At 45.6% G+C, this 23,129-nt stretch overlaps 12 protein-coding genes across 12 annotated transcripts; 5 read left to right on the plus strand and 7 right to left on the minus strand.

Moving 5' to 3' along the window:
• Positions 1–390: 390 nt before the first annotated feature.
• GFA1 (LALA0S02e02740g1_1) lies at positions 391–2,499 on the plus strand (the record flags this gene model as incomplete). The annotated part of the gene is made up of 1 exon (XM_022773656.1): positions 391–2,499. The coding sequence occupies one exon, from the start codon at positions 391–393 to the stop codon at positions 2,497–2,499; it is 2,109 nt and encodes a 702-aa protein (XP_022627160.1).
• A 1,580-nt stretch (positions 2,500–4,079) lies between these two features.
• LALA0_S02e02762g (LALA0S02e02762g1_1) lies at positions 4,080–6,308 on the plus strand (the record flags this gene model as incomplete). Its single annotated transcript, XM_022773657.1, has 1 exon — positions 4,080–6,308. The coding sequence occupies one exon, from the start codon at positions 4,080–4,082 to the stop codon at positions 6,306–6,308; it is 2,229 nt and encodes a 742-aa protein (XP_022627161.1).
• A 94-nt stretch (positions 6,309–6,402) lies between these two features.
• On the minus strand, positions 6,403–7,671 carry AAT1 (LALA0S02e02784g1_1; the record flags this gene model as incomplete). The annotated part of the gene is made up of 1 exon (XM_022773658.1): positions 6,403–7,671. The coding sequence occupies one exon, from the start codon at positions 7,669–7,671 to the stop codon at positions 6,403–6,405; it is 1,269 nt and encodes a 422-aa protein (XP_022627162.1).
• Positions 7,672–7,942: 271 nt separating this feature from the next.
• Positions 7,943–8,773, plus strand: PDL32 (LALA0S02e02806g1_1; the record flags this gene model as incomplete). Its single annotated transcript, XM_022773659.1, has 1 exon — positions 7,943–8,773. One exon carries the CDS (start codon positions 7,943–7,945, stop codon positions 8,771–8,773), a length of 831 nt encoding a protein of 276 aa, XP_022627163.1.
• On the minus strand, positions 8,672–10,402 carry VBA1 (LALA0S02e02828g1_1; the record flags this gene model as incomplete). The annotated part of the gene is made up of 1 exon (XM_022773660.1): positions 8,672–10,402. The coding sequence occupies one exon, from the start codon at positions 10,400–10,402 to the stop codon at positions 8,672–8,674; it is 1,731 nt and encodes a 576-aa protein (XP_022627164.1).
• Positions 10,403–10,905: 503 nt separating this feature from the next.
• YTA12 (LALA0S02e02850g1_1) lies at positions 10,906–13,392 on the minus strand (the record flags this gene model as incomplete). Its single annotated transcript, XM_022773661.1, has 1 exon — positions 10,906–13,392. The coding sequence occupies one exon, from the start codon at positions 13,390–13,392 to the stop codon at positions 10,906–10,908; it is 2,487 nt and encodes an 828-aa protein (XP_022627165.1).
• Positions 13,393–13,688: 296 nt separating this feature from the next.
• On the minus strand, positions 13,689–15,041 carry NPL6 (LALA0S02e02872g1_1; the record flags this gene model as incomplete). Its single annotated transcript, XM_022773662.1, has 1 exon — positions 13,689–15,041. The coding sequence occupies one exon, from the start codon at positions 15,039–15,041 to the stop codon at positions 13,689–13,691; it is 1,353 nt and encodes a 450-aa protein (XP_022627166.1).
• A 439-nt stretch (positions 15,042–15,480) lies between these two features.
• Positions 15,481–17,328, minus strand: AIP1 (LALA0S02e02894g1_1; the record flags this gene model as incomplete). The annotated part of the gene is made up of 1 exon (XM_022773663.1): positions 15,481–17,328. The coding sequence occupies one exon, from the start codon at positions 17,326–17,328 to the stop codon at positions 15,481–15,483; it is 1,848 nt and encodes a 615-aa protein (XP_022627167.1).
• Positions 17,329–18,181: 853 nt separating this feature from the next.
• On the plus strand, positions 18,182–19,708 carry UTP15 (LALA0S02e02916g1_1; the record flags this gene model as incomplete). The annotated part of the gene is made up of 1 exon (XM_022773664.1): positions 18,182–19,708. The coding sequence occupies one exon, from the start codon at positions 18,182–18,184 to the stop codon at positions 19,706–19,708; it is 1,527 nt and encodes a 508-aa protein (XP_022627168.1).
• Positions 19,709–19,797: 89 nt separating this feature from the next.
• Positions 19,798–20,814, minus strand: SLD2 (LALA0S02e02938g1_1; the record flags this gene model as incomplete). The annotated part of the gene is made up of 1 exon (XM_022773666.1): positions 19,798–20,814. The coding sequence occupies one exon, from the start codon at positions 20,812–20,814 to the stop codon at positions 19,798–19,800; it is 1,017 nt and encodes a 338-aa protein (XP_022627169.1).
• A 194-nt stretch (positions 20,815–21,008) lies between these two features.
• Positions 21,009–22,163, plus strand: CTF13 (LALA0S02e02960g1_1; the record flags this gene model as incomplete). Its single annotated transcript, XM_022773667.1, has 1 exon — positions 21,009–22,163. One exon carries the CDS (start codon positions 21,009–21,011, stop codon positions 22,161–22,163), a length of 1,155 nt encoding a protein of 384 aa, XP_022627170.1.
• On the minus strand, positions 22,158–22,811 carry SNO1 (LALA0S02e02982g1_1; the record flags this gene model as incomplete). The annotated part of the gene is made up of 1 exon (XM_022773668.1): positions 22,158–22,811. The coding sequence occupies one exon, from the start codon at positions 22,809–22,811 to the stop codon at positions 22,158–22,160; it is 654 nt and encodes a 217-aa protein (XP_022627171.1).
• Between the last annotated feature and the right edge of the window lie 318 nt (positions 22,812–23,129).

The raw sequence follows: 23,129 nt of genomic DNA on the forward strand, positions 1-23,129 counted from the left end.
CGTTTCAAAATTTCACCTACATTTTTTTTCTCGACTCGCCTCCGTTAGCCATGACCAGATTGAAATTCCTAAAACAGACGGTAAATACATAAATGGCGAAACTAAATCAATGCCATGTATAAAAATCAGTCAAGATCAATCAATCTTTCAGGGAACACAGAACGCGAATTATTGAAAGCGAATTATTGAAAGCGATTTTGAGAAAACACAGAGTAGACGTGGTTTGTAGCGTGTTGAAATTGTCATTGAGCTTATAATTGCCATTGGGAAGATCAGATTGAGTAGAAATTGTGAAAAAAAATCAAGTGATTTGAACCATTTTCACGTAATTTACAGTCCAATCTTGAACAAAATTTTGGCGCAGGTTTTCGACATAAAACTAAAGAAATAATGTGTGGAATCTTTGGATATTGCAACTATTTGGTGGAGAAGTCGCGCGGGGACGTCATTGACACCTTGGTGGAGGGTCTGCAACGTTTGGAATACCGTGGATACGATTCGACCGGGATCGCTATCGACGGCGATGAGCCAGATTCTACGCTTATATACAGGCAGATCGGAAAAGTGGCCGCGTTGGAAAAAGAGATCGAAAATCAGCACCCACAGCGCGAATCCACGTTTGTATCGCACTGCGGAATAGCACACACGCGTTGGGCCACCCACGGTGAGCCTAAAGTGGTCAATTGCCATCCACAGCGGTCCGACACCCGCAACGATTTCGTGATTGTGCACAACGGAATTATCACGAATTTCCGGGAGCTGAAACAACTGTTGGCCAACAAGGGCTTCCATTTCGAGTCCGACACAGACACGGAGGTCATTGCCAAGCTTTTCAAGCATCTGTACGACACCAACGTGAAAAATGGTGTGGATCTCGATTTCCACGAACTCACGATGCAGGTTTTGCTGGAATTGGACGGTTCTTACGGGCTGCTGTGCAGATCCGTGCACTACCCCAATGAGGTGATTGCCACGCGTAAGGGCTCTCCGCTGTTGATCGGCGTCAAGTCCGAACGCAAGCTGAAAGTCGATTTTGTTGATGTTGAGTTTCCAGACTCAGACGACGAGGCACAACCGGAAGTGCCCATCAACACCGTTCGTGGTGAACAACGCAATTTTCTGCCCATTGCTGCGAATGAATCGGCTCTCAGACGCTCGCAATCACGCGCGTTTTTGTCTGAAGACGGTGCTCCTAACCCAGTAGAGTTTTTTGTATCTTCTGATGCCGCATCTGTGGTAAAACATACCAAAAAAGTGCTGTTTTTGGAAGATGACGATATCGCTCATATTTACGACGGTGAATTGCACATCCACAGATCTAGACGCAAAATGGGCGAATCTGCCACCAGATCTATTCAAACTTTGGAACTGGAACTAGCTCAGATTATGAGGGGTCCTTACAAGCACTTTATGCAAAAGGAAATTTTTGAACAACCAGATTCCACTTTCAACACCATGAGAGGAAGAATGGATTTCGAAAACAACAGCGTGATGCTCGGTGGACTAAGTGCATGGCTACCTGTGATCAGAAGGGCACGTAGATTGATCATGATCGCATGTGGTACTTCGTACCATTCCTGTCTTGCAACCAGAGCTATTTTCGAAGAATTATCGGAAATTCCTGTGAGTGTCGAACTGGCGTCCGATTTCTTGGATCGTAAGACCCCAGTCTTCAGAGACGATGTCGCTGTGTTTGTTTCTCAGAGTGGTGAAACTGCAGACACCATGCTTGCCTTGAAGTACTGCTTGGAGAGGGGTGCCTTAACCGTTGGTATCGTGAACAGCGTGGGTTCTTCGATTTCCAGAGTAACCCACTGTGGTGTCCACATCAATGCAGGCCCAGAAATCGGTGTGGCCTCAACCAAAGCTTACACCTCGCAATACATCGCTTTGGTGATGTTCGCATTGTCAATTTCAGACGATAGAGTATCCAAGATTGACAGAAGAAAGGAAATCATTCAAGGTCTAAGGCGCATCCCAGATCAGATAAAATCCGTGTTGAAATTGGAGCCTTTAATCAAGGATTTGTGCAAAACTGAATTGAAGGATCAAAAATCTCTCCTACTCTTGGGTAGAGGATACCAATTTGCGTCTGCTTTGGAGGGTGCTTTGAAGATTAAAGAAATTTCTTATATGCATTCTGAGGGTGTACTTGCTGGAGAATTGAAACACGGTGTGCTTGCTTTGGTTGACGAGGATTTACCAATTATTGCTTTTGCGACAAGAGACTCGCTATTCCCCAAAGTTGTTTCGTCTATCGAACAAGTTACTGCTAGAAAGGGACGTCCTATTATTATTTGCAACGAGAATGATGAGGTTTGGAAAGCCAAGACTAAAAACACAAATCTTGTCACTTTAGAGGTCCCATTAACGGTTGACTGCTTACAAGGTTTATTAAACATCATTCCTCTACAACTAACGTCCTATTGGCTCGCTGTCAACAAGAACATAGACGTTGATTTCCCAAGAAACTTGGCGAAATCTGTCACTGTGGAGTGATTATTGACGTTGCTAAGATCTTGAAAAATGTGTGAGCGACCTCGACATCCTTTTGTCGAATCTGGCTCGTGGTATTAGCATCAACATACTCCTATCAATGCATGAAAATGAACCTGCTAAAAAAAAGATAGATAGCAGCGTTCAGTGAATCCATAGGGCTTTGAGATATTTGAATGGTCCTGCCGATGAAGCTGCGAGTGCAAGAAAGAAACTGTCCAAGTCCCGAGCAACAAGCGGACTAGAAACTACTGACGTCGCAATCTTCAGATTCATCAAAAAATTTTCAACCTTCCAGGGCTAAAATGTACCGAATCTCGCTTCAAAACTTGAGCGAGACACAAGCCGGATCCTAAGCGATTCTAGCAAGCAAACCAGCTTATCCCTGATGAAAGGTGTGTTTCTATTTATCGCAGCGCTATATACGGCTCATCTCTAATATTAAAATACAAATTGGAAACTTAAGCTTTATACATTTGTACAAGACACAAAGAGACAAGGATGCATCAACGGAACCTTTATCCGGGACGCTATTGATGTCATTGAAAAACTTACTGCTCGCAGCTGTTGAGGTAAATCATCGCTTTGTTTTCCGCAAGGGTATCTTGAGGTGGCAACTGAAGACTGTTAACTCTTTAGGCGGCTATTTATTCATGTAATCAAGGCCTTTGGAAAGGTTTTGAACAATTTTGAAAGCAAAGAAAGCTGTTGATGCTACTTTTGACAAGATGAAGCTAATTAGGACTGGATACGCATACAGCATCGGCTGGAAGTAACGTTGTATGAGGCGAGGAGGCCCATTTTGACTAGAATGACTACAAAAATTGGATGATTTGGTAAACTGGTGAAAAATCGTGTTGGATATGGGAAATATTCAGAGCTCGCTGCTGAGTAATGTGCCTAACGCTTTCTCAACTTGAAGAAGTCTCGAGGTGGTTCACAACGCTGTTTCTTTTTAAAATGGCAGTTGAATAGTGGTTTTCCAAGTAGCGATGATGGCACGACCCATAACGACTTCTGAGCTCGCCTCTTCACGATATTTGGAAACCTTATTGATGTATCAACTGGGGGTTTTTCTGATTTCGAGATTACGACAGGCAAATGGTATCGAGTGAAAAGCATTTTGTGAGTCTTCGACAGCAAACAATGGAGGAAGCTAAACTTGAAAGCTCTCAGTGGTAAGAATAGCCAAAGATCGCAAGAAACTCCAAGGCAAAATGGCTCATTTGTTTCAATTTTAAGTATTGATAATCATCGCTTAAACTTAAATTCTCTCCGACCAATCAGCACTAGAAACACAGATCCAAAAATCTACGATCTACTGTAACTGCGGCGACGCAACTGTACCGTTCCTATCTGGCTTTGAGCTTCCGACTTCACCGGGAAGGTCTTACAGATCTGTCACGCTCTATTCACGCCTAAGTCACGCTCTCGTAATTTTCCTGTCAAAACATTACGTTGATATTGACTATTTCGGTCAACTGCAAAAAGTTTCGTCGAAGTTAAACAACTTAGTTGTCCCCTTTTCAACCTGACAACTTCAAAATCATCAACCTGTGACTCAGCAAGCACAACCACGCCGAATGTTGCATTCTAGAAGGTCGCGGGAAAGTAAGGCTATAGACTCAGAAGCAATGGCAGCTGCAGCTGCCATTGGACGAGCCCTTGATAACAGAGGAACTCGGGTGGAGACAGACAAATTACCGCGCTACAATAGTGCGTCTCGTTCAAATTCAATGGTGCGCTCCACATCAATGGGTGGCAGACAGAATAGTTTACGCACCAAACGAGATTCGGTGCGTGCGTCGAGTTTGCAAGGAAAAACGTCCAGACCCAGGAATAGCATTGACGAAAGCGAGTTTTTTGACGCACAAGACACTTTCCATCGGTTTGGTGGACCGCAGGCCCAAACCAAGCCAGCGACAGTTAAAAAATATGTGCCGGGGCCAACTGGCTTGAGATTGGTGGAAGTCCCAGTAACAGATGTGAAGCCACCATCCAGTAGACGCTCAAGTCTCACCAGACGTTCACCCTCTCTCAATAGTGGTCTTCATGCACGCAGTGATTCTTCACGCAGTAGCTCTTTGCGTAACAACTCTTTGCGGCGGAAATCATCACTCAACTCTCAGTCTTCAGACCCCAGAGCCACCATACAAGAAAAGGTCGCCACACGTCAAAAAGCTGAGGCCCCAAATAGTCCCCTTCGAAACACAAACATTCGCAACACTTTGGTACAACAGTCGCTCGAAGAAGAGACGGACGAACAGCTCCAGAACGAAAGTCTAACGAGAGATACTGTTAACCCTATAATTATGCCTTCGTCGGCATTAAAGTCATTGGAAACTAAGAACCACAAACCCAAAGCGGATTTTGTTGAGCTAGAAACGCCTCCTACAATCAAGCTTACGAGCAAGTCGTCCCCATCACCACCCAATATTCTTATTTCTCCTCCAGGTGAGGACATCTCAGACGAGCGTCAAATTGGAACTGATCCGAGCTTGGATTTCTCGAGTACGACCAGCGACGCTAACGCACCAACTAAGACCGTTGAAGATGTTATAAAGGAAGATAGCCTGGCAGGCGAAACTCCAGTGTCTGAAAGAACACAGCCGGCCACGACTCCAAGCCAAAATGTTGCTAAAAAAGAAGGAGAATCAGGGAACAGTATGGCCAAATACATTCGGTCTGCTAATAAGTACCTGAACAAAGCTCATGAAGTGACCAATGATGATAAAGGAGGTTCTCAAGATACCACTCTGAAAGGCAGTAATGATGCAGCGTTAAACGGAACTCCCGACTCACATCCACTGGCTAGAGTGAGTTCCCCTATGAAATCTGCACTCAAGCGTTCTACGAGCAACAATTCTGGCAATGATCATCACCCTCGTGAATCGAATTCCACCGCTAATGACGCGTATGTGTCTTTGGCAACCGCACAGAATACAAGGCTGAATGCGCAGCTTGCTACTGAACCTAGCAAACGTCAGCCATCGGTACGTAAAGCGAGACCTCAATCTATGACAAACGGGAGAGCTCCTAAAAAGGATGATTCAACCAGACAAAAACACCACTCCTTCCAGCCCCTGCCTCAACCGAATATTCAGCCGCCTGCAAGGTCTCAGAGACGTCCGGACTCATCAACAAGGAATCGGACCCCAAAAGCCGCCGGTGATTCCAAGGGACAGTCGCGTAATAATCCTTCAATCTTTTATCCACCAGAGCCACCACAGAAACGTTCAAGCTTCGAGAGAGAAAGGCCTAACCAATCACACATGGCTTTCAAAAAACTTTCGTTGAGAGACTCAATGGTTGGTACTGCGAACGATGAGACGAATGGCACTCACACCGATGGATCCACGCCAAACAAAGGACAGGTGTCTGGTGCACCTTTCCAGACTGCTTTGTCGTCGGGGGAAAAATGGAACTCGAGATTTCAGGATTCTGACTCCGAAGATGAAGGGAATGCGATTCCACCACCAGCACGAGTAGTAGCCACGAACACTCCTGCCAAAACTGGCGTCTTCTCTAAAAAGAGTAAGAAAGTTCCTTCGTTTGAACCGCCACAACCCCGATATGTCCAGTCCACATCTGTTCCCAACTCCAAGCACAATACACCGAATAAGAAATTCAGTTCTTTGTCTCTCCGGTCCGCGAGCAGTACCGTTAAGGCTTCACCTGCAAAGAACGGCAATAACTTAAGTAACAGGTTCTTGAGTGAACAGCTGCCCCCTGGAGGATCAGAAGAGGAAAGGCCGGTGAAGAAGCAAAGCTTCGGTAAAAAGCTGAAAAAGCTATTTGGTAGAAAGAAATAAAAGCTTACGATAGAATAAGAGCCTATAATAACTTAATTAACAATGCGCGCTTAAGCATGAACAGCGTTTTGACTGAAAAAGGCTTCTACTTCTCTCATTTTTCAAGTTTGCGCAATGCGTCGCAAACATAGTCTATGTTGGAGTCATTCAAACCACTCAAAGAAAGCCGACCATCCTGGACTAGATAGATAGAGGAGTCTTCCCTCAAGGTGTTGACCTCCGAGGCATTCAATCCGGTGTAGAGAAACATTCCATGCTGGCGGGTTGGATCTTGAAGAGAATCCCAGTTCAAACGCTCTGCCATTTTGGCTTTGACAGATTGTAGTCTCTTCGCGATATTTTCCACGTCCTGAAACCACAGATTCTTCAAGTGTGGGTTGGACAGGACGATGTTGGCTACCCTTGAACCGTAACCAGGAGGTGAAGAGTACATGCCGCGTACTATTTTTTTGAGCTGGGAGTCCACGCTGCGCTTTTCTTCGGCTCCCCTTGATGTGACTACAGAAAGGGAGCCCACTCGTTCTCCGTACAGACCCATATTTTTGGCAAATGACTGACATAGAAAAAGTCCATTTGACCACTGGTATCGACTTTCATCCAAGCTCAAACGCAGCAAATATGCGTCCTTATACACGTCGCCCGTGTCTAGACCCTGGTAAGCCATATCTATGATGGGGATCATTTTGAGTTCGTGAATCTTGTCCATAATGCGTTTCCACTGTTCTAGCGTCGGGTCAAGCCCAGTAGGGTTATGGCAACATGCATGCAGCACTATGCAAGGTGGGAAACTGTCGTTGGTAGACTTGGCAGCTTTTTCCAAGTCCGAGATCCAGCCGTCAACGTCCAGTTGGCCGTCTTTGTAATAAGTGTAGTGGTTGATATTTTTGAACCCGTTGATTTGGAAGACGTTGGCGTGGTTGGGCCACGATGGGTTAGGAAACCACACTGTGTGGGACATAAACAATGACAAGAATTTTGACGCCACGGCTAGCGCTCCGGTTCCGGAGAGTGTTTGCACGAAGCTGATTCGTTCCTGGTTTAGCAGCTCCACGCCTTGTGGGCAGCTTTCGCGGTACAGAAACCGCAGAACATTTTCTCGGAAATCGGGACAGCCCTTGATTGGCAAATATGACAGATCTGTATTCATCTCGAAACTCTGATCCAGCATCGCTTGGGCCCTCGCGACGCTTGGCATCGTGGTAACTTGACCCCAGTTGTCTTTATAAATACCCACCGTCAGGTTTGTCTTATTATCATTCTTGTCAGCGTTGAATTGCTCTGTAAGACCCAAAATCTTGTCTGGAGGAGCCATTGGAATCGAATTTATTCGTCCGGATAGACTGCTTAGCTGGCGTCGAAGCATATTTGTTCTTTATTTGGAGTCGATCAGATACAAAAAAAAAAACCCTTTTATAGCAAGCGTTTGTCCTAGACCAACTGACTCAAAAACTACGGTTTAGCGATAGAATTGATGCTTGTTTTAGCTTCTTTCTGAATGATTTCGAGATTTCATCAAAGTTCAAGATTTTGATGAATTAATAACGTCATCACCATTATCGTCAACATTATGATCAACATAATCAACTTGAACTTATTTGACCATAAAACAAGCTCAATTGAGTCTAGCTTGACCAATGGTTCGCCGTTTTGTATTACTGGACAAGAACCTAGAGCTTGTTGATTGTTGGAAACGTAGTTTAGGCGATCTAGAGTGTGTAAACATATGTACAAACGGTTTAGATAGAGTTGATTTCAGCGCTATGGGAGTCGATGTAGGGATTGGGACGAAGAAAGCTGCTGTTGTTTCGCCTGGGAACTCGTTTGGATGGCTTGGCGGCGGGTTCGATTTGGCGTTGAGGCAGTTCTTCGGAGGACCATCGTTCGAGTCGTTTTTCAGACATCAACTGGCAAGAAATGGAGGAGGAGGAGGAGCTGGCTACAAGCCAGTGGGAACGGCTACAACGGTGGAATTGGGCCCTGAATGGAGGAGAAACGGAATCACCCGCATAATCCACGTTCCAACGGTCGTAGCACCGTCACATAAAATTTACGATCCGCTCAGACCAATGGAAACAGGATACGGTCTCGTTTTCAACGTGTTGTACAACGCTCTTGTACACACACCTGAAGATACACACGTTTTGGTGGTTCCTGGGTTGGGTACAGGGTATGCTGGAGTGCCCGTAGAAGTGTGTAGTAAATCCATGGCGCTAGCGATTCGATTATTCCTTTTGGATTCAAAAACGATGTCACAAGAGCTCAAAAACGTCGTGATCATGCGGTTCTTGGGCTACAGGTACGATGCATTTGTTTCCCAGGAGTGTGTTCGGGAATGCCAGAAATTGGGTATCGATTTTGACCGTTTACTCGCCTACGATGCCCGCATTGACCCTATCGAGAACCTTTTGCCCTCGGGTCACGGTGGTGACCAAAATAAGTCCCAAGCCGAAGGAAATGGTTCCTAGTACAAGATTGGGACCAAATGACCACACAAAACATTGCCGGTAAACCTTCAGAAGAGCGCTAAGTTCCTTGCCGGAAAAATGAGCCCGCAAATACCCGGAGTCCCGCAGTAGTCTTGGATACGACTCTAAAATACCATGGGCGCTCATGTACCGCCACAAGCTAGATTTTAGCGTTGTGTCATATGTGCTCAGCGATATCGACGTTCCTAGAACACTGCCAATGGATCGCCACAGGTAAAAAATGCCTGTGAGTGTAGCCTGCTGATATTTGGGCACGGTGAACACAATGCTCACCAAAACCGATACCAGCAAACAGCCGTACCCGAAACTGTTAAGTATTGTCGCAATAACGTAGAGGCATTTCCAAAGATATCCATTGGAATCGAGCTCAAAAATTGTTGCGGATTGGCCTTCCCGGGCATAAGAAGTCTGATTTGGGTCTAGAGTGGCTACCAACACACTACTGAGCACTGTGCCTATCAATTGCAAAAAGACAGCTGCGAGAATGACTAAAAACGAGCATTTGGCAAGATCCATCTTGGTATGCCGAGTTATGTATCCGGTGACGAGTGATGCACTTGCGGTAGCTATCGATCCGAACAAAATGAAGATTCCACTCTTAGCCACTGAAACGTCTTGGACCAATTGCAGATATATCGGAGATCTGAAGATGTCGCCAAAGATAACGAACGTTGAAGCGACAGTAACTGACGACGTCAAGCCAAAGTTACCTCGCAATAATTCAAATGGAATGATGCGTTCGCGAGCCCAAAACCTCTCGTTGTAGGCGAATAAAGCAATGCTCAATGTGGTGCATACCACAACTGCCGTTTTATTGAGATCGGTGGACAACAAAAATAAAACACCACCTATGGAGATCACCAACGAAGCAGAACCAATCAAATCCAAGCGTGAGATATTATCAAATGAGAACCGCTCCTCAATGGGCTTCAAATGCGCAAGTTTGGTGTTCACGTTGCGATAGGCCAAAAACATGCACAGCATTACCATCGGCACCTGAACAGCAAAAATGGGTTTCCATCCTACACTTGTGATCAAAAGCCCACCCAATGGAGCCCCCAGAAGCTGACCCGTTCCGAACACGATATTAGCATAGCCTTGGTACATGCCTCGTTCTTTTGCTGTGCAAATATCACTGACAGTGATGCTGCTCATGGCGCTGATCCCACCACCACCGATACCACACACTGCCCGTGCCAACGAGAATTCTGTCACATTGCGAGCAAAACACGTCAACAAGCAACCCAACCCGAAGAAGAGTTGTGCTGTTAACAGAGCGAACTTTCTTCCAGATATATCCGACAATTTACCGTACAGACATTGAAAAGCAGTGTTAGTCAACAGAAAACTTGTTGCGATCCATTGCTTCTTGTCGGATTCCTGGAAATCCGCAGCTATGGCATTGGTGATGTTAGCTACGATTGTTCCATCAATGGAAACTAAGAATGATCCGAGCCAAAGCGACAGTAAAATGGGAGCTTTGTGTAAGCCCATGTTGTGATCATGACATTTCTGCTCTAAAGAAGCATCGCCATTTATAGAAGCATCTTCACTGCCTCTTGAAAGCAACGCAGTTTCCTCAGTTTGCTGATCTGAATTCATGTTCATGCTGAGAGTGCAAAAGCTGCGTCTCTACAAGAAAATGTCTAGCAAGGAAGGTTTCTACCAAGGCCCAAAACAATTCCCTTTTAAATACCCATCTTTTGAACGGCAGTGCCAGACTACGGAACTACTGCTTATGGTGTCGATCTCAGTGGCATTGTCTTGGCAGAACGTTGATCTGTCTAGGTCGACGCAGCGGATCAAAAGTCTTGGTAGTTAGTGATATCGAAGTCGAAGATATTCCAATGGAATTTTTCCAAGTCATTTTCATCCATTCTGACCAGCGCACGATAACGTTCAACTAAAGACGTCAGCAACTAGGCCGTCTTCAATCTTTCAATTTGGCTTTGTTAATCATTGCCTTTGTCTTGTGCTAGTATGGTTTATTTACAAGTACATGTTGAGAGGATACCATGTTGGCTATAGAAATTCCGGTCCGAGACAAGGTATTGCACGTTCAAAAGGACTGACTCTCACCGTGTAAGGTTCGTTTTGAGCTTGGAGAGACATCACACGCTCATGCCAACATCGCGTTCCTCGTTTTTCCGTAGCCTCTGTGTTTCGCTTTCGTTGAGATATTTGTCAAACGCATCATTGCGCTCGGAAAATGGACGTTTGCCCAACATGCGGATCATATCTTCTCTGGTCAACACCTCTTCCTTCAACAGCTGCTGAGCGACTTTTTCCACTGCATCGGCTTTCTCCTTTAATAGTGCAGTGCACCTGTCATGACATGTCTGCACAATATTGTAAACCTCAGAGTCCACAATGGCAGCTGTATCCTCCGAGAATGGCTTGGTCAAATCGCTTTCGCTTTTTCTCTGATAATTGATCCAGCCAATCTTGTCACTCATACCAAGCTCCGTTACCATTGCGGTAGCCATGCGTGTAACCTTCTGGAAGTCGTCCGAAGCGCCACTTGTGACAGACGGGAAGTGCAACTCCTCGGAGACTCTACCAGCCAGCGCCATAGTCATTCTGTCCTTCAATTGCTGCTCACTCAGAAGGTAGACATCACCCGGGAGATATTGAGCATAGCCAAGGGCACCTTGACCACGAGGAATAATGCTGACTTTCAACAGAGGGTCGGCGAACTCCAAAAACCATCCACAAACGGCATGTCCTGCCTCATGGTACGCAACGATTTTCTTTTCTTCTGGTGAAAGTAGCTTCGATTTTCGCTCAACACCTCCAATAACTCTCTCAATTGCCTGTTCAAAATGACTCAACTTCACGGCAGTACAATCGATTCTAGCAGCAGTCAAAGCAGCCTCGTTGCAGACGTTGGAAATGTCTGCACCTGAGAAACCTGGAGTCAACGCTGCTAGTCTATTTTGTAGATCGTCTAAAGAGCCAGCTATCTTGATCTTTGCCAAATGAACTCCGAAAATCTGTTTGCGTCCTTCAAGCTCAGGTCTGTCGATGTTGATATGTCTGTCAAATCTACCTGGACGCATCAGAGCTTGGTCAAGCACATCCGGACGGTTGGTACCAGCAAGAACAACCACATGGTCGGCAGGAGTGAAACCATCCATCTCGACCAATAATTGATTTAACGTATTCTCTCTTTCGTCATTGGCACCAGAAAAGTTCCCCTTTTGCCGAGCTTTACCAATGGCGTCAATTTCATCGATGAAAATAATGGCAGGAGCGTTTTCGCGAGCGGTTTTGAACAAATCACGAACCCTTGAGGCACCGACACCAACAAACATTTCAACGAACTCCGAACCAGAAACTGAGAAGAAAGGTACACCAGCCTCACCGGCCGTTGCCTTGGCAATCAAGGTTTTACCTGTACCAGGAGGCCCAGATAAAATAGCACCACGAGGGATTTGAGCACCTAATTTTTCGTAGCGAGAAGGTTCTTTCAGAAAACTCACAAATTCCATGATCTCTTCTTTTGCTTCATCACAGCCTGCAACATCTTTGAAAGCGATTTTGACGTCTGTATCCTTGTTGAATCTTTTAGCCTTGGACTTACCAACGCTGAATATACCGCCTGGCCCGCCACCACCGGCAGCAGATGCCGAGCGTTTAGTGATCCAAATCAAACCTCCGATCATCAAAGCTGTGGGAAGAATTTGGTACATGGCTTTTGCCCAATTACCTTCTTGAGTGTAAATAACTGGGACTTTGAAATCTTCAGCAATTCCAAGCTGTTCTTGTGCCTTTTGTAATTTGCGCTCAAAACTATCAATGGAACCAATGGTAAAGAAGTAAAAGTCGTGACCGCTGTGCTCCGGCTGGTTTTTGCCATTATCATTTAGGATCACTTTAACGAATGATTTGTTGATCACAACAAGTTTGGAAACATATCCCTTAGCAAGAAGTTCTGATCTAAAGTCTTGCCACGTAATCTCCCTCTGTTCTTCGGTGTTGTAAACCCTGCTCAAAAAGAACGACACCAAAAACAGTAAGATCCCGATTTCCAGAAATCCTATGTTCACAGCCAAAACGTTAGAGTTGGGGTCATTCAGAATCTTTTTGAGTTTCTCTTCTTCCGCCTTTTTGCGATCATTGATTTTCTTATTCTGATCAAACGCTTCCTTTTCTTCATCGAAAAAAGACTTTTGTTCAGCATTTTTAGCCGTGGACTTTTCATCACTTGCCGTATGCTCATTCTTTTGGGCCGTTTGGGCCGTTTGAGCCGTTTCGGCTTCCTGACGTTGGTTGTCTTGCTGTCGCTGCATGGTCTCTTCGAGTCTTTTGATACTCTCGTCTAATCTTTTCTTACGCAATTCACGATTCCCTGTGGTATCATTCTTGGCATCTTGGATAAAACGTTCCACTTCCTTCCTTATACTTTCGACATCTTCATCTTTAGCGTCCTTTTCGTTATGATCTTGATCCCTCGAGTTGGATTTGTAGAGCCTCGAACTCGAGTGCAATAGAGCAACTCTAAAACCGATAGTACACAACCGCGGGGATGTTTTGCTAAGCATAGGCCTCAAGCATACTTGAGGAGTTGCTCGAGCTCGTAGAAGTGCTGTTAACATCTGGTTTCGTAAATCAAAGGCTGTTTGCCACTAAGAATGGAGCAAGGTCCAAAACGAAAACCCAAAAAAAACAGCAACTGGCGCTAGACGAGCTTACAGTTTTAATCCCTTCAAATACCAGTAAAGTATTCTATACGACAACTGGGCTGGAGAACGGTATGGCTTCTTAATGTTGGTTTCTGGAGTTGAAGTTGAAGATGAGTTCCCAAATAATGCTTATAGTCGCATTCGTGAAAAGCTACAATATAGTACAGTACATTATCTCGTCCGTTGATGCCAGTCAGGTTGGCCAGTCATCAAGCGTTCTGCTCGAACTGCTGCTGTTCGAGAATTGCCAGCTTGATATCGTCGTCTACCACGTCTTCGAATATGTCGAGTGGCACATCTTTGATTCCAATGCATCTTCTTGTTAAATCTTTGTCCGCTACGACGGTTTCGTAGACCACACCGCCGTCGGCAGGCTTTTTAGTCGTGTCTTGCACGTACCGCAGCACATGTGTGGATTGCGTGGATTGTGGAAGGTGTAAGGTGTTGGTGTAAGGATCGCGCAATCCCTGGTGCTCGATCAGAAGCACTCTTTCACGATCGTAGAACAAATCGCTGTTAAACCTGCTACACGCTGCAGCGTGCTGATACAGCCAATTGGTAGAGCTAATGTTGCTACCCGGTGCGATGTTGTGGTTGCGTTTGTCGAAGAAATCAACAGCGTTTTTTGCAGGGTTGAAGTTGGAACGTGAGAATGCTAATCCATTAGCACCACCCCTAAAAGAGGCAGGAGGCTCTCGTGCATACGATCCCTCCACAACACGGCCCTCGTCACGTAATCTCTGACCGTAGTAGTCGTCGGTGATGTTTTTCCCATCAACTATAATTTTGGCTCCAAATTCCTTGAAAACTCCTCTTGCCGTGACTAAAGTAATTGTGCGTGTTCTGTACGAGTAAGGTATGATGCCGCGATGAATCAGGTCATTTCTTTCGTCCTGAGATATTGTCAGTTTGTACAGGTTAGGGTGGTACTGGAAAAACAAATACGAGTCTCTAAACCCAACAGCTCGAGCCGGTTCTGTCGAGAGCATGTATTTCCGCTCGCCTCGTGAAGAGAGCGTAAAAGTCCTTACCAAAAACTGGCGTCCACCCAGCAAATCGCCGTCTCTGTTGATTTTGGTGTCGCCTTCAACGTCGTCAGCAAGTGTGTATTCATCGTTGACCACAGGTATAGGATCTCCATTTTCATCCACAGGGAAAGACAAATGTGGCCGTTTAGGCCCACCGTTACTGCCGTTGGTGTCGTTTTCTAGTTTGGAGTTATCAATGATCGGTAACGTTGTGTCGACTGCAGTATTCTTACGTTTGGGTGGTCTTCCCCGTCTGGACTGTCCCGTGGGTCGAGATGAGCCCAATCCCGGATCCTGAGAAGCCTGGCGACTACCGTTCGCCGTTTCCTTGACATTTTCATCATCATCTAGTTCAAGGTTTTCGTCCTCGTTGTCTTCTTCATCGGGTGCGTCTTCGTTGTAGTCTTCATCATTTTCGTCATCTTTCACATCTGCATCTTCTTCGTCCATCGAGTATTTCACTTTGTTGGTTGCCGACGTTGATCTTCTGCCGGAAGTAGACTTTGCTACTCTTGAAGGCGAGGTGCCAGCCATTGGTCAAGGGATGTTTGTTCGGTTTGTTGAACTCTGAACTTAATGTTCAGTTATACCATTTAAGATCGTTGATGATATTTATATAGTGATCAATTACCTAAACGTCAAAGATCAAGTATAAATACACAGAACCCACTCAATAGACTCGATTTCAATATTGTTGATGAAATCTATCTTTTAAGCCTGATTTTCGCTTTCTTGTGGTTTTCTTTCAAGTTTCTCAGCTTTTGTTTCACTCGGCAAAATACCAACTTTCCCTGGAAAATCGTAATTTCCTGTCATCAGGGAAGCATCAGGGAGAGCTAATCTTTATCAATCATCGTGTGTAGTTTTTTGTGGATTTTGGTGCCTTTCAGCATTTTCAGATATCAATCTGCCCTCAGACATTTGCCTCATGAACGAACCGTTTATTCATCAGAGTACCTCAGCTTCGAGACAATTATGGCTCAAAGCTCCATCTCTTGATGCACGAGTCCCCTCCTGCAGTGAAAAGGGTCGACTCGCCATCCCAAGCAACTACATTGATCCCATCTTTATGAGCATTTAAATGTTTGGCAGTTTTCATGGGTTTCTGGACCGAATATATCATCAAATGCGTATCTAGAGACGCAGTGGCAATGAGATCCTCCTCGTCTTCAGAAGCAGTTGGTCTCCAGGCCATACTCGTGATCTTTCCTGAATGGAATGCCCATCTCGACGTTTTAACACTTCTAGTACCCAAATCAAACAACAAGATCTTGCCCATCACATCTCCGGCAGCCAGATATTTTTCAGAAGGCGACAGCGACAAGCTTGAAGGTCGAGCTCTTAGTGAACTTGCGATAGTAAAGCTCACAGAAAGATCCGATATATGGAAAACCTCAATTGCGTTTGACTGCTCGTAACCAACAGCGACGAAAGTTGGCCCTAAACTTATCGCAGAAACCGCTGCTGTCAATTTCTTCGACGCCACGACCTTTCCGGTCTCTCCGTCAAGAATTTCGAGATCGTTCGCAATCGTGATCACGGCCTGCGAGTTGTCGTAGACTGCAGCAATCTTCGGTTGAGATTCGAAAGTGTGCTTCACCTCGCCACTAGCTCTCAAGGTGCTATCCCAAGACGTAGATATAACACTAGTCTTTTTTTGTAAAGCCACAACAACGTTGTTGTGCTCGTTACCCATGGTTGCACTTTGAGAGCCATTGATTCCCCATGTAACAATTCTGCCGTCATATGATCCGGATACAAGTGGCGCCGCAACCAAAGCTGTAATTGCCTTGTTATGCCCCACAATGGTCTTCACCGGTAACTCTTCTCCAATTTTGAAGACGTGTAGAGCACCCTCCAAAGATACGGCAACGACGTGGTTTTCGTCAATGACAGTGACACCAACCAATTGGTTTAACACAGTACGTTCCAGCTTCCACTTGTAGACGCACTTATTTTTCTCAGCATCCCATACTCTTACTGCTGCATCTGCACTGACAGTGACGAACCTGTGCGACTCTGCACCGTCATCGAACCAGTCAAGTGCAAAATGACCTCCATCAACTGTCTCGTCTGCATCTGCGATATACTTGTCAAATTCACCAGTACGGCCATTGAAGCACACGATCTTGCGGTCACTACCGACAGAAATCGCATAAGTGCCTGAACCTGGCGAAAACTTGATATCGCGAATGAACTTTCCCTGGTCGTGGTGGGTACGGTCGCTTGCCGCAAACTTGAAAGGCGGACCTTCAAAAAATACACATGCACCATCATCACCAGCAGTGAAGCATCTCATGGGCCTGCTGAGCTTAATATGACAGGCGTTGACACGTTTGGAGGGTCCGCTGAGTTCTCCCAAGGAATTACCAGTGTCCCAGGAGATAAAGGCCCCAAACTTGTCTCGTCCATCGCCTACAACACATAGTCTGCGGCCATCCATATCCCAGCTGACATCGATCACAGGTCCAGATAGCACTTGAAATTCGCTTTTAACAGCCGTGGTCGGTTCTGCAGTTGCTTCTATATCCGATTGGCTACCAGAAGGAAACCATTCCCATACAATCACACGGCCTTGATCGTCACCAGAACACACGTAGTGGGATCCTATCACCGGTTGAAAGCGTACCACAGTCACTTTTGCCGTGCCATGACCTGTGAACTGGACTTGGAAATCCGAATCTAGTGATCTAATGAAAGCTGACTTCCCACATCCGTAACCAATGCATTTGGATTGCTTATCGTAGGAGATTTTCGTCGAGAAATTACGCTCTGTAGCTGGTAAAGGTGCCAAAGTAGTAGTCCATTGCAATTGAGCCATTGCTGTGGGTGATTTGTGCTGATATTTCAAGTTTTTTGACTGAAGGGTGGGTTTACTTTAATAGAACTGTAAGATTAAATACCTGTCATTAATTCATAACATAGCATATAACTCGGTTTAAGAGCATAAAAAGTGTATTCTAACGGCCAAGAGTTAGCGAAACTGCTTGAAATTGGCTCTTATTCATTTGCTGGATTTAATACAGTTCTCGAATTCAGTTTTGAACCACGGGAAGCTTTACAATATCAAACAGTGAGATGACGCGTCTTAACTTGAGCTGTGCCGAATAGATGTTGGCCTCGAATTGTAAGCGCATTTGGGTGGTTTGAATCAAACCGGCTGTACTTGTCACACACGTCTTATCTGGATTTTATAAACCTGGAAGCATTAGAGTAAAGAACGGAAAACCAACTGTACTCAAAGATCAAAGTAGGTTGAATGGAGGACATGGCTGGAAAAAAATGCTAAAACAAATCAATGGAGCTGGTGGAGCTGGTGGAGTTATTAATATATTTACTAGTTCTAGAATTTACTTGCTAGTTTACGAAGAACAAGAATAATAGAAACGTGAGATGAGTTATTCGAAACTTTATCGAAATCTAGGGGAAAGAAAACGTAGCAGAAGCATATTTTAGAGGGAGAGTGCCAATTCTTCGAGCTATTGGTGAACTAGTTTGGCAAATAAATTCGATGTTTCGTTTCACCGTCGCTGTCATAGCTGACTTGTGTCACTATAAGAAATAATGATATCGAAATTTGGATGTGAAAAATTGGACTGCCCATCACTGAAATGGATCGAAGTAAGCTCATCGCTCGAAGAAAACTGTCAAAAGTGAAGCTTTTAGTCTCTGCAATGTCTTCGGTAAAACCTAGAACGACTCTCTTGAGAGCACCGGTCCTTCCGGAACAAACCACGCCCGAACAGCGCTACTGGAGAGCTTATGGGACCACTCAGCTCGTGAGAGAGCATAACAGTGTCACTAGCGTGGCTTTCAACCCTCAGCAACCCAACGATTTTGCTGTCGCAGCATCTACCAGGGTCCAGCTGTTTTCTTCCCGCACCAGACAAGTAATCAAGACATTTTCGCGGTTTAAAGATGTGGTGTATGCCGCCAATTTTCGTCCTGACGGAAAGCTTCTAGCCATGGGAGATGCCACAGGTCTGGTATCGGTGTACGATTCCTACAACCCACGTACTCAGCTGGTATCTATTCCAGCATCGTCCCATCCTACTCATGTCGCCAAATTCCATCTAACAGACCCACAAACGCTAGTAACCGCTAGTGATGATCGTGTAGTGCGGGTTTGGGACATTTCACAAGCTCAACAGCCCGTCACGGAGCTTACAGGAGCTTCAGACTATGTTCGTACCATCTGCATGGTTCCACAGGCGCCCCATCTTGTGGTTACCGGCTCCTACGACGGTCACGTCCGTCTCTATGATACAAGAGCTAGTGCCACTTCCAAACCAACCACCTTGGCTCAGGGCTTGCCTGTGGAGGATGTCATTGCCGTTTCACCCACGCAGCTAGTTTCCTGCGGTGGACCTGGTTTCAAAGTATGGGATTTGACTGCCCAAAGACAGCTTTTGGAAAGAGCAAATTTCGCCAAAACCACTACTAGCTTAGATTACGTGGATCTCGCCGGGGATTCTCCAATGAGTTCGACTTTGGTTGCATCTTCTTTGGATGGCCATGTCAAGATCTTCGATCCACTAGATGGCTATAAAGTGAAGTTTGGCTGGAAGTTTTCCGCTCCCGTGCTGAGCTGTGCCGTGTCTCCAGGTGATGCTCAGGGCAATAGACATCTAGTCGCTGGTCTTTCCTCCGGACTTCTTGCTATAAGGACCAAGAAGAAAGCAGCGGCTGCCAAGGTTCAAATTGAGAAAGTCGCAAAGAGTAACAATTTTCAAAGAATGATGAGGGGGTCTGAGTATGCTGGTGACCAAGAACACATAATTCACAATGACAAGGCTCGTTCGCAGCGTAAACTGAGGGCTTTTGAGCGTCATTTAAATCAATTTAAGTGGTATGAGGCTTTGGATGCTGCGTTTCTTTCAGGTATGGCCAAAGAACTGACACTCACGGCACTAAGCGAACTCCGTAAAAGAGGAAAAATTAGAGTAGCGTTACTTGGAAGAGACGAATCTTCCTTAGAGCCGCTACTGAACTGGTGTACTCGCGGTGTTGAAGATTTTAGAAGTGCATCCATAGTCGCCGACTGGATCGCTGTGGTACTAGAAATGTACGGCGATCTCATTGCCAGATCTTCTTTACTTGAGGAAATGATTGTTCTCTTGAGGCTTAAGGTCAAGCAGGAAGTGCATAGAGCTGAGGAGGCTCAAAAGATAGAAGGGATGTTGCAGCTTCTCATCAGTTGAGAGGAAAAGAGCTGTGTACCAGGATGTTTAAAAAATATTGATAATTATCACCGCTGTATATATGCATTTTGTTCATCAGAACTGTAACCCTAGCGTCGCCCCCATTTTCTGCCCTTACCCTTTGCTTTCGGAAGCTTCAGTCTTCTAAAATTGTTGCTGACAAGGTTGTACTTCTGGGGCCTCCGTCGGGTTTTCACGATTGCGCTCTTGGACACTGTCTGGCCTGCATCAGTGCTCTTGGTCTCGATGCCGTTGGCTTCATCCATAGCCTGCTGCTTCAATTTTGCCATTTCTTCTTTGATATTCACTTGTAAAGGTTCGGGTGCACTTAATCCACTAGCGGCCGGCCGCAAGATGTGCTTTCGTTTTGAGCGCTTGAATACTACTTCAGACTCATCCTCTGTATTTGGGTCTTCCTGCTGGTCTCCATCATTCTGAAAGACATCTTTAACGCTCCGCGAGATCACGTCGTCGTCGCTCAGTTCGTCAATATCATCCAACAACTTTTCGCTCTCTCGGACGATTTGAAGTAGAGGTTTGCCCATTGGACGTTTGATGATGGGAGACGGGCTTCCAGTGCCAAAGCTCTCAGTCTCGGCTATAAGATTGTGCAAATTTCGTCTTGGAGTGTGGACTGAGAGATCAACACCATCAAATTTGAATGGCGAATTCGGACCGTAGAACCTTTTCTTGGGTGATAGTCGGCGTTCCAGCGTTAAGTCCAAATGAGTTTTTACGCCCTCTGTTTTCGGCGATTTTGAAAGCCTTTGAGTTTCCCCTAAACCGCCTATTGAGCCCTCTGGTGACATTACAGCTGCTCTTTTGGTCGGCGATGACATCTTCATGTCGAATAAACCCAATACTTTTCCGTACATTTGAGGCGTAGGACCTATTTCTAACGGCAGATCTGTTTCTATTTCATCATTCCTGTGGGGCGTTACCTGTAGCACTTCAATTCTCTGTCTTTCGCGCTGTAGTGAAGCATATTGTTTGTATTTATACTTGAGATCCGGCAATGCTCGAATATCTTCGCGACCAGGCGGTCTTCCGTGCTTCTTTTCGAACCTCCGTTCGAAGCTTTTGAGTTCTAACTTTAGCTGATCCATCAAAGGTTCTTCACTAGCCTCTTACTGAGCTCCAGAGCTGGATTTTTGACTTTATTTTATGCATTTAGGCTGTTGATGAACTAATATTCTCAAATTCACCACCATTAATTCGAGTATCTTGAAAGATAGGCGATGAGCACAGGAAACTTGACTTAACTAGCCAGAGTAGCACCAGTTGAGATCTTTAAATCTTCATGTTCAATGTCTTGGAGTTTCTCCAGCAACCCATCACCTTACGGAAATGTGTTTACCAGCACTTGAACTCACAATTGACCAATTTGAAGCCGCCTGCAACTTATGAACTATTCACCAGTACGCTTACACCAACTAGAAGAAAAAGCTCTCGATCTAGGGGTTTGAGAAAGAAACTTGAGCGATTTGCCGAACTGTACAGCTATGTGCCAGATTTTGTCGACTCCTGGCTAGAATACGTGACATGTCTGCGCTACGATTGCATAGTGTTGGACTATCTACGAGTAAACAGGGAATTGGAGAGTACGCTTACACAATTATATTGGATCTTCATATCGGGGCATCCGAAGCTGGGGTTCTTCAGCCCCGAGGGCTTACTGCAATATTGGTGCTCTCTGGAAGAATATCGAGATTCGGTAGATAGTGATTTGAACCTCCTTTCAACGGTGGTGAACATGGAGCATATCAATGGAAAAGAACTGCAAGAGCTGGACGGGTATCTGGATCGTACGGGGCGAAAAGACTTGGTGCATCAAGTAAGGTTTTACCAAGATGAAGAAGCATTGGAAAGCGCTGAGGTGTTGGACTTAATCGCGATGCTGGAAAGTCTGAAAAGTCTACAAGCCGTTACAGTCACGAGCCAAAGCTTATTCGAAAGAGTAGTCAATTTCCACGGATTCAGGGATCACCCAGGTCATACCGTTGGATTCGCCGTGAAGAAAAGAGTTAAGACGCTGGAACTCAGTCGTTGTGCGTCTCGGGACCTCAGGTTGTCCATGGTTAATCTGTCTCGCTGGGAGGCCGTAGAGAAAGTCACTTTCACCTTCCTTGAAGAGCTAGATTTGAATCAAGTAATACTGCCGCCGCATTGCGTGTGGCTACGACTGCAGAGTATAAAGAGTTTAAAATGGTGGAATGCTCAAGAAATACGCACTAAATTGCCCATCGGAAGCAAAAGTTTTGGTAAATCTATGGATAGTTCCGAATTATACATATGCAAGGCTTTGTTGTGGGACATTTTGCACCACATACACCGGGTGCAACTGATAGACGTGGGAAAGATCGAACCTGCCCCAATTTTGCCCCTATCTCTATTTAACAATGGCCAAGTGCAATGCTCTGGGACAAATGATGCCAGCCAAGTGATTTTTCTATAGTACAAACTCACGCAAGAACCAATCGTGGAAGCGGTTGTCATCGGCGAGTTCCGGATGGAAAGATGTTCCCAAGATATTTTTCTGTCTTACGGCCACCACCAGGTTATGGCCTGCAGGAGTATCAATCTCGTAAAGAATCTGCACGGACTCCGCATTCAGGATGCGGTCTATAACGGGGGCACGAATAAAGACAGTGGAGAACGGCTGTCCGCTGTTGCGCATACTGGCGTTTGGTGTCATGAAAGAAGTGAAATCGCACTGAGCGACAAAAGACTGGGCCTGACGTCCAAACGCGTTCCGCTGGACGGCCACGTCCAGCGCTTGGAGCGGAGTCACCAGTTTGGCGTCGTTGGTGATTTCGCGGGCGAGGAAGATAAGTCCCGCACAGGTACCCCAGACGGCTTTTGAAGGGTTTTGCACAAACCGCTGTAACGGCTCAAAAAGGCCACACCGCTGTGCGATTAGCGACATGGCCGTGGATTCACCTCCAGGGATAATGAGCGCATCGCAGCGGTTCAGTTCCTCAGACGTTCTGACTTCACAAACGGTGATCGGATACCGGTTTTCACGGACACACGCAACAACGAGCTCTGCGTGTTCTTTGAAAGCGCCTTGTAGCGCCAACACGCCCACAGTTTTGGTCGTCATTTTCTGGAAAGGATGATAATATTGTATGCGCGTCGTATGCAGGGTTCTATGGTAGGCACGCGAGACAATGGATTACGATGCGCGTCAGATGCACTATGTCTGCTTATGTCAGCAGTTTGTCGTTGTTACTGGTTTCTAATAGTTGCTGACGTAAGCGAAACTGTTCCGAAAAAAATATTCTAACACTGAATGTTTAATATCCGGGTTGTTGGTTTTTTTTTGACTCCGCCGGTTTGAGCCAGAGAAACGCTCCTCTATCCGTAAAACGTATCGTTCTTGTGATGAATGAGACTTTGAGTATCGTGTTCAAACTGCTGA

This window comes from Lachancea lanzarotensis, scaffold LALA0S02, assembly GCF_000938715.1.
Source record: "Lachancea lanzarotensis genome assembly LALA0, scaffold LALA0S02, whole genome shotgun sequence".
Classification (NCBI taxonomy): Eukaryota; Fungi; Ascomycota; class Saccharomycetes; order Saccharomycetales; family Saccharomycetaceae; genus Lachancea; species Lachancea lanzarotensis.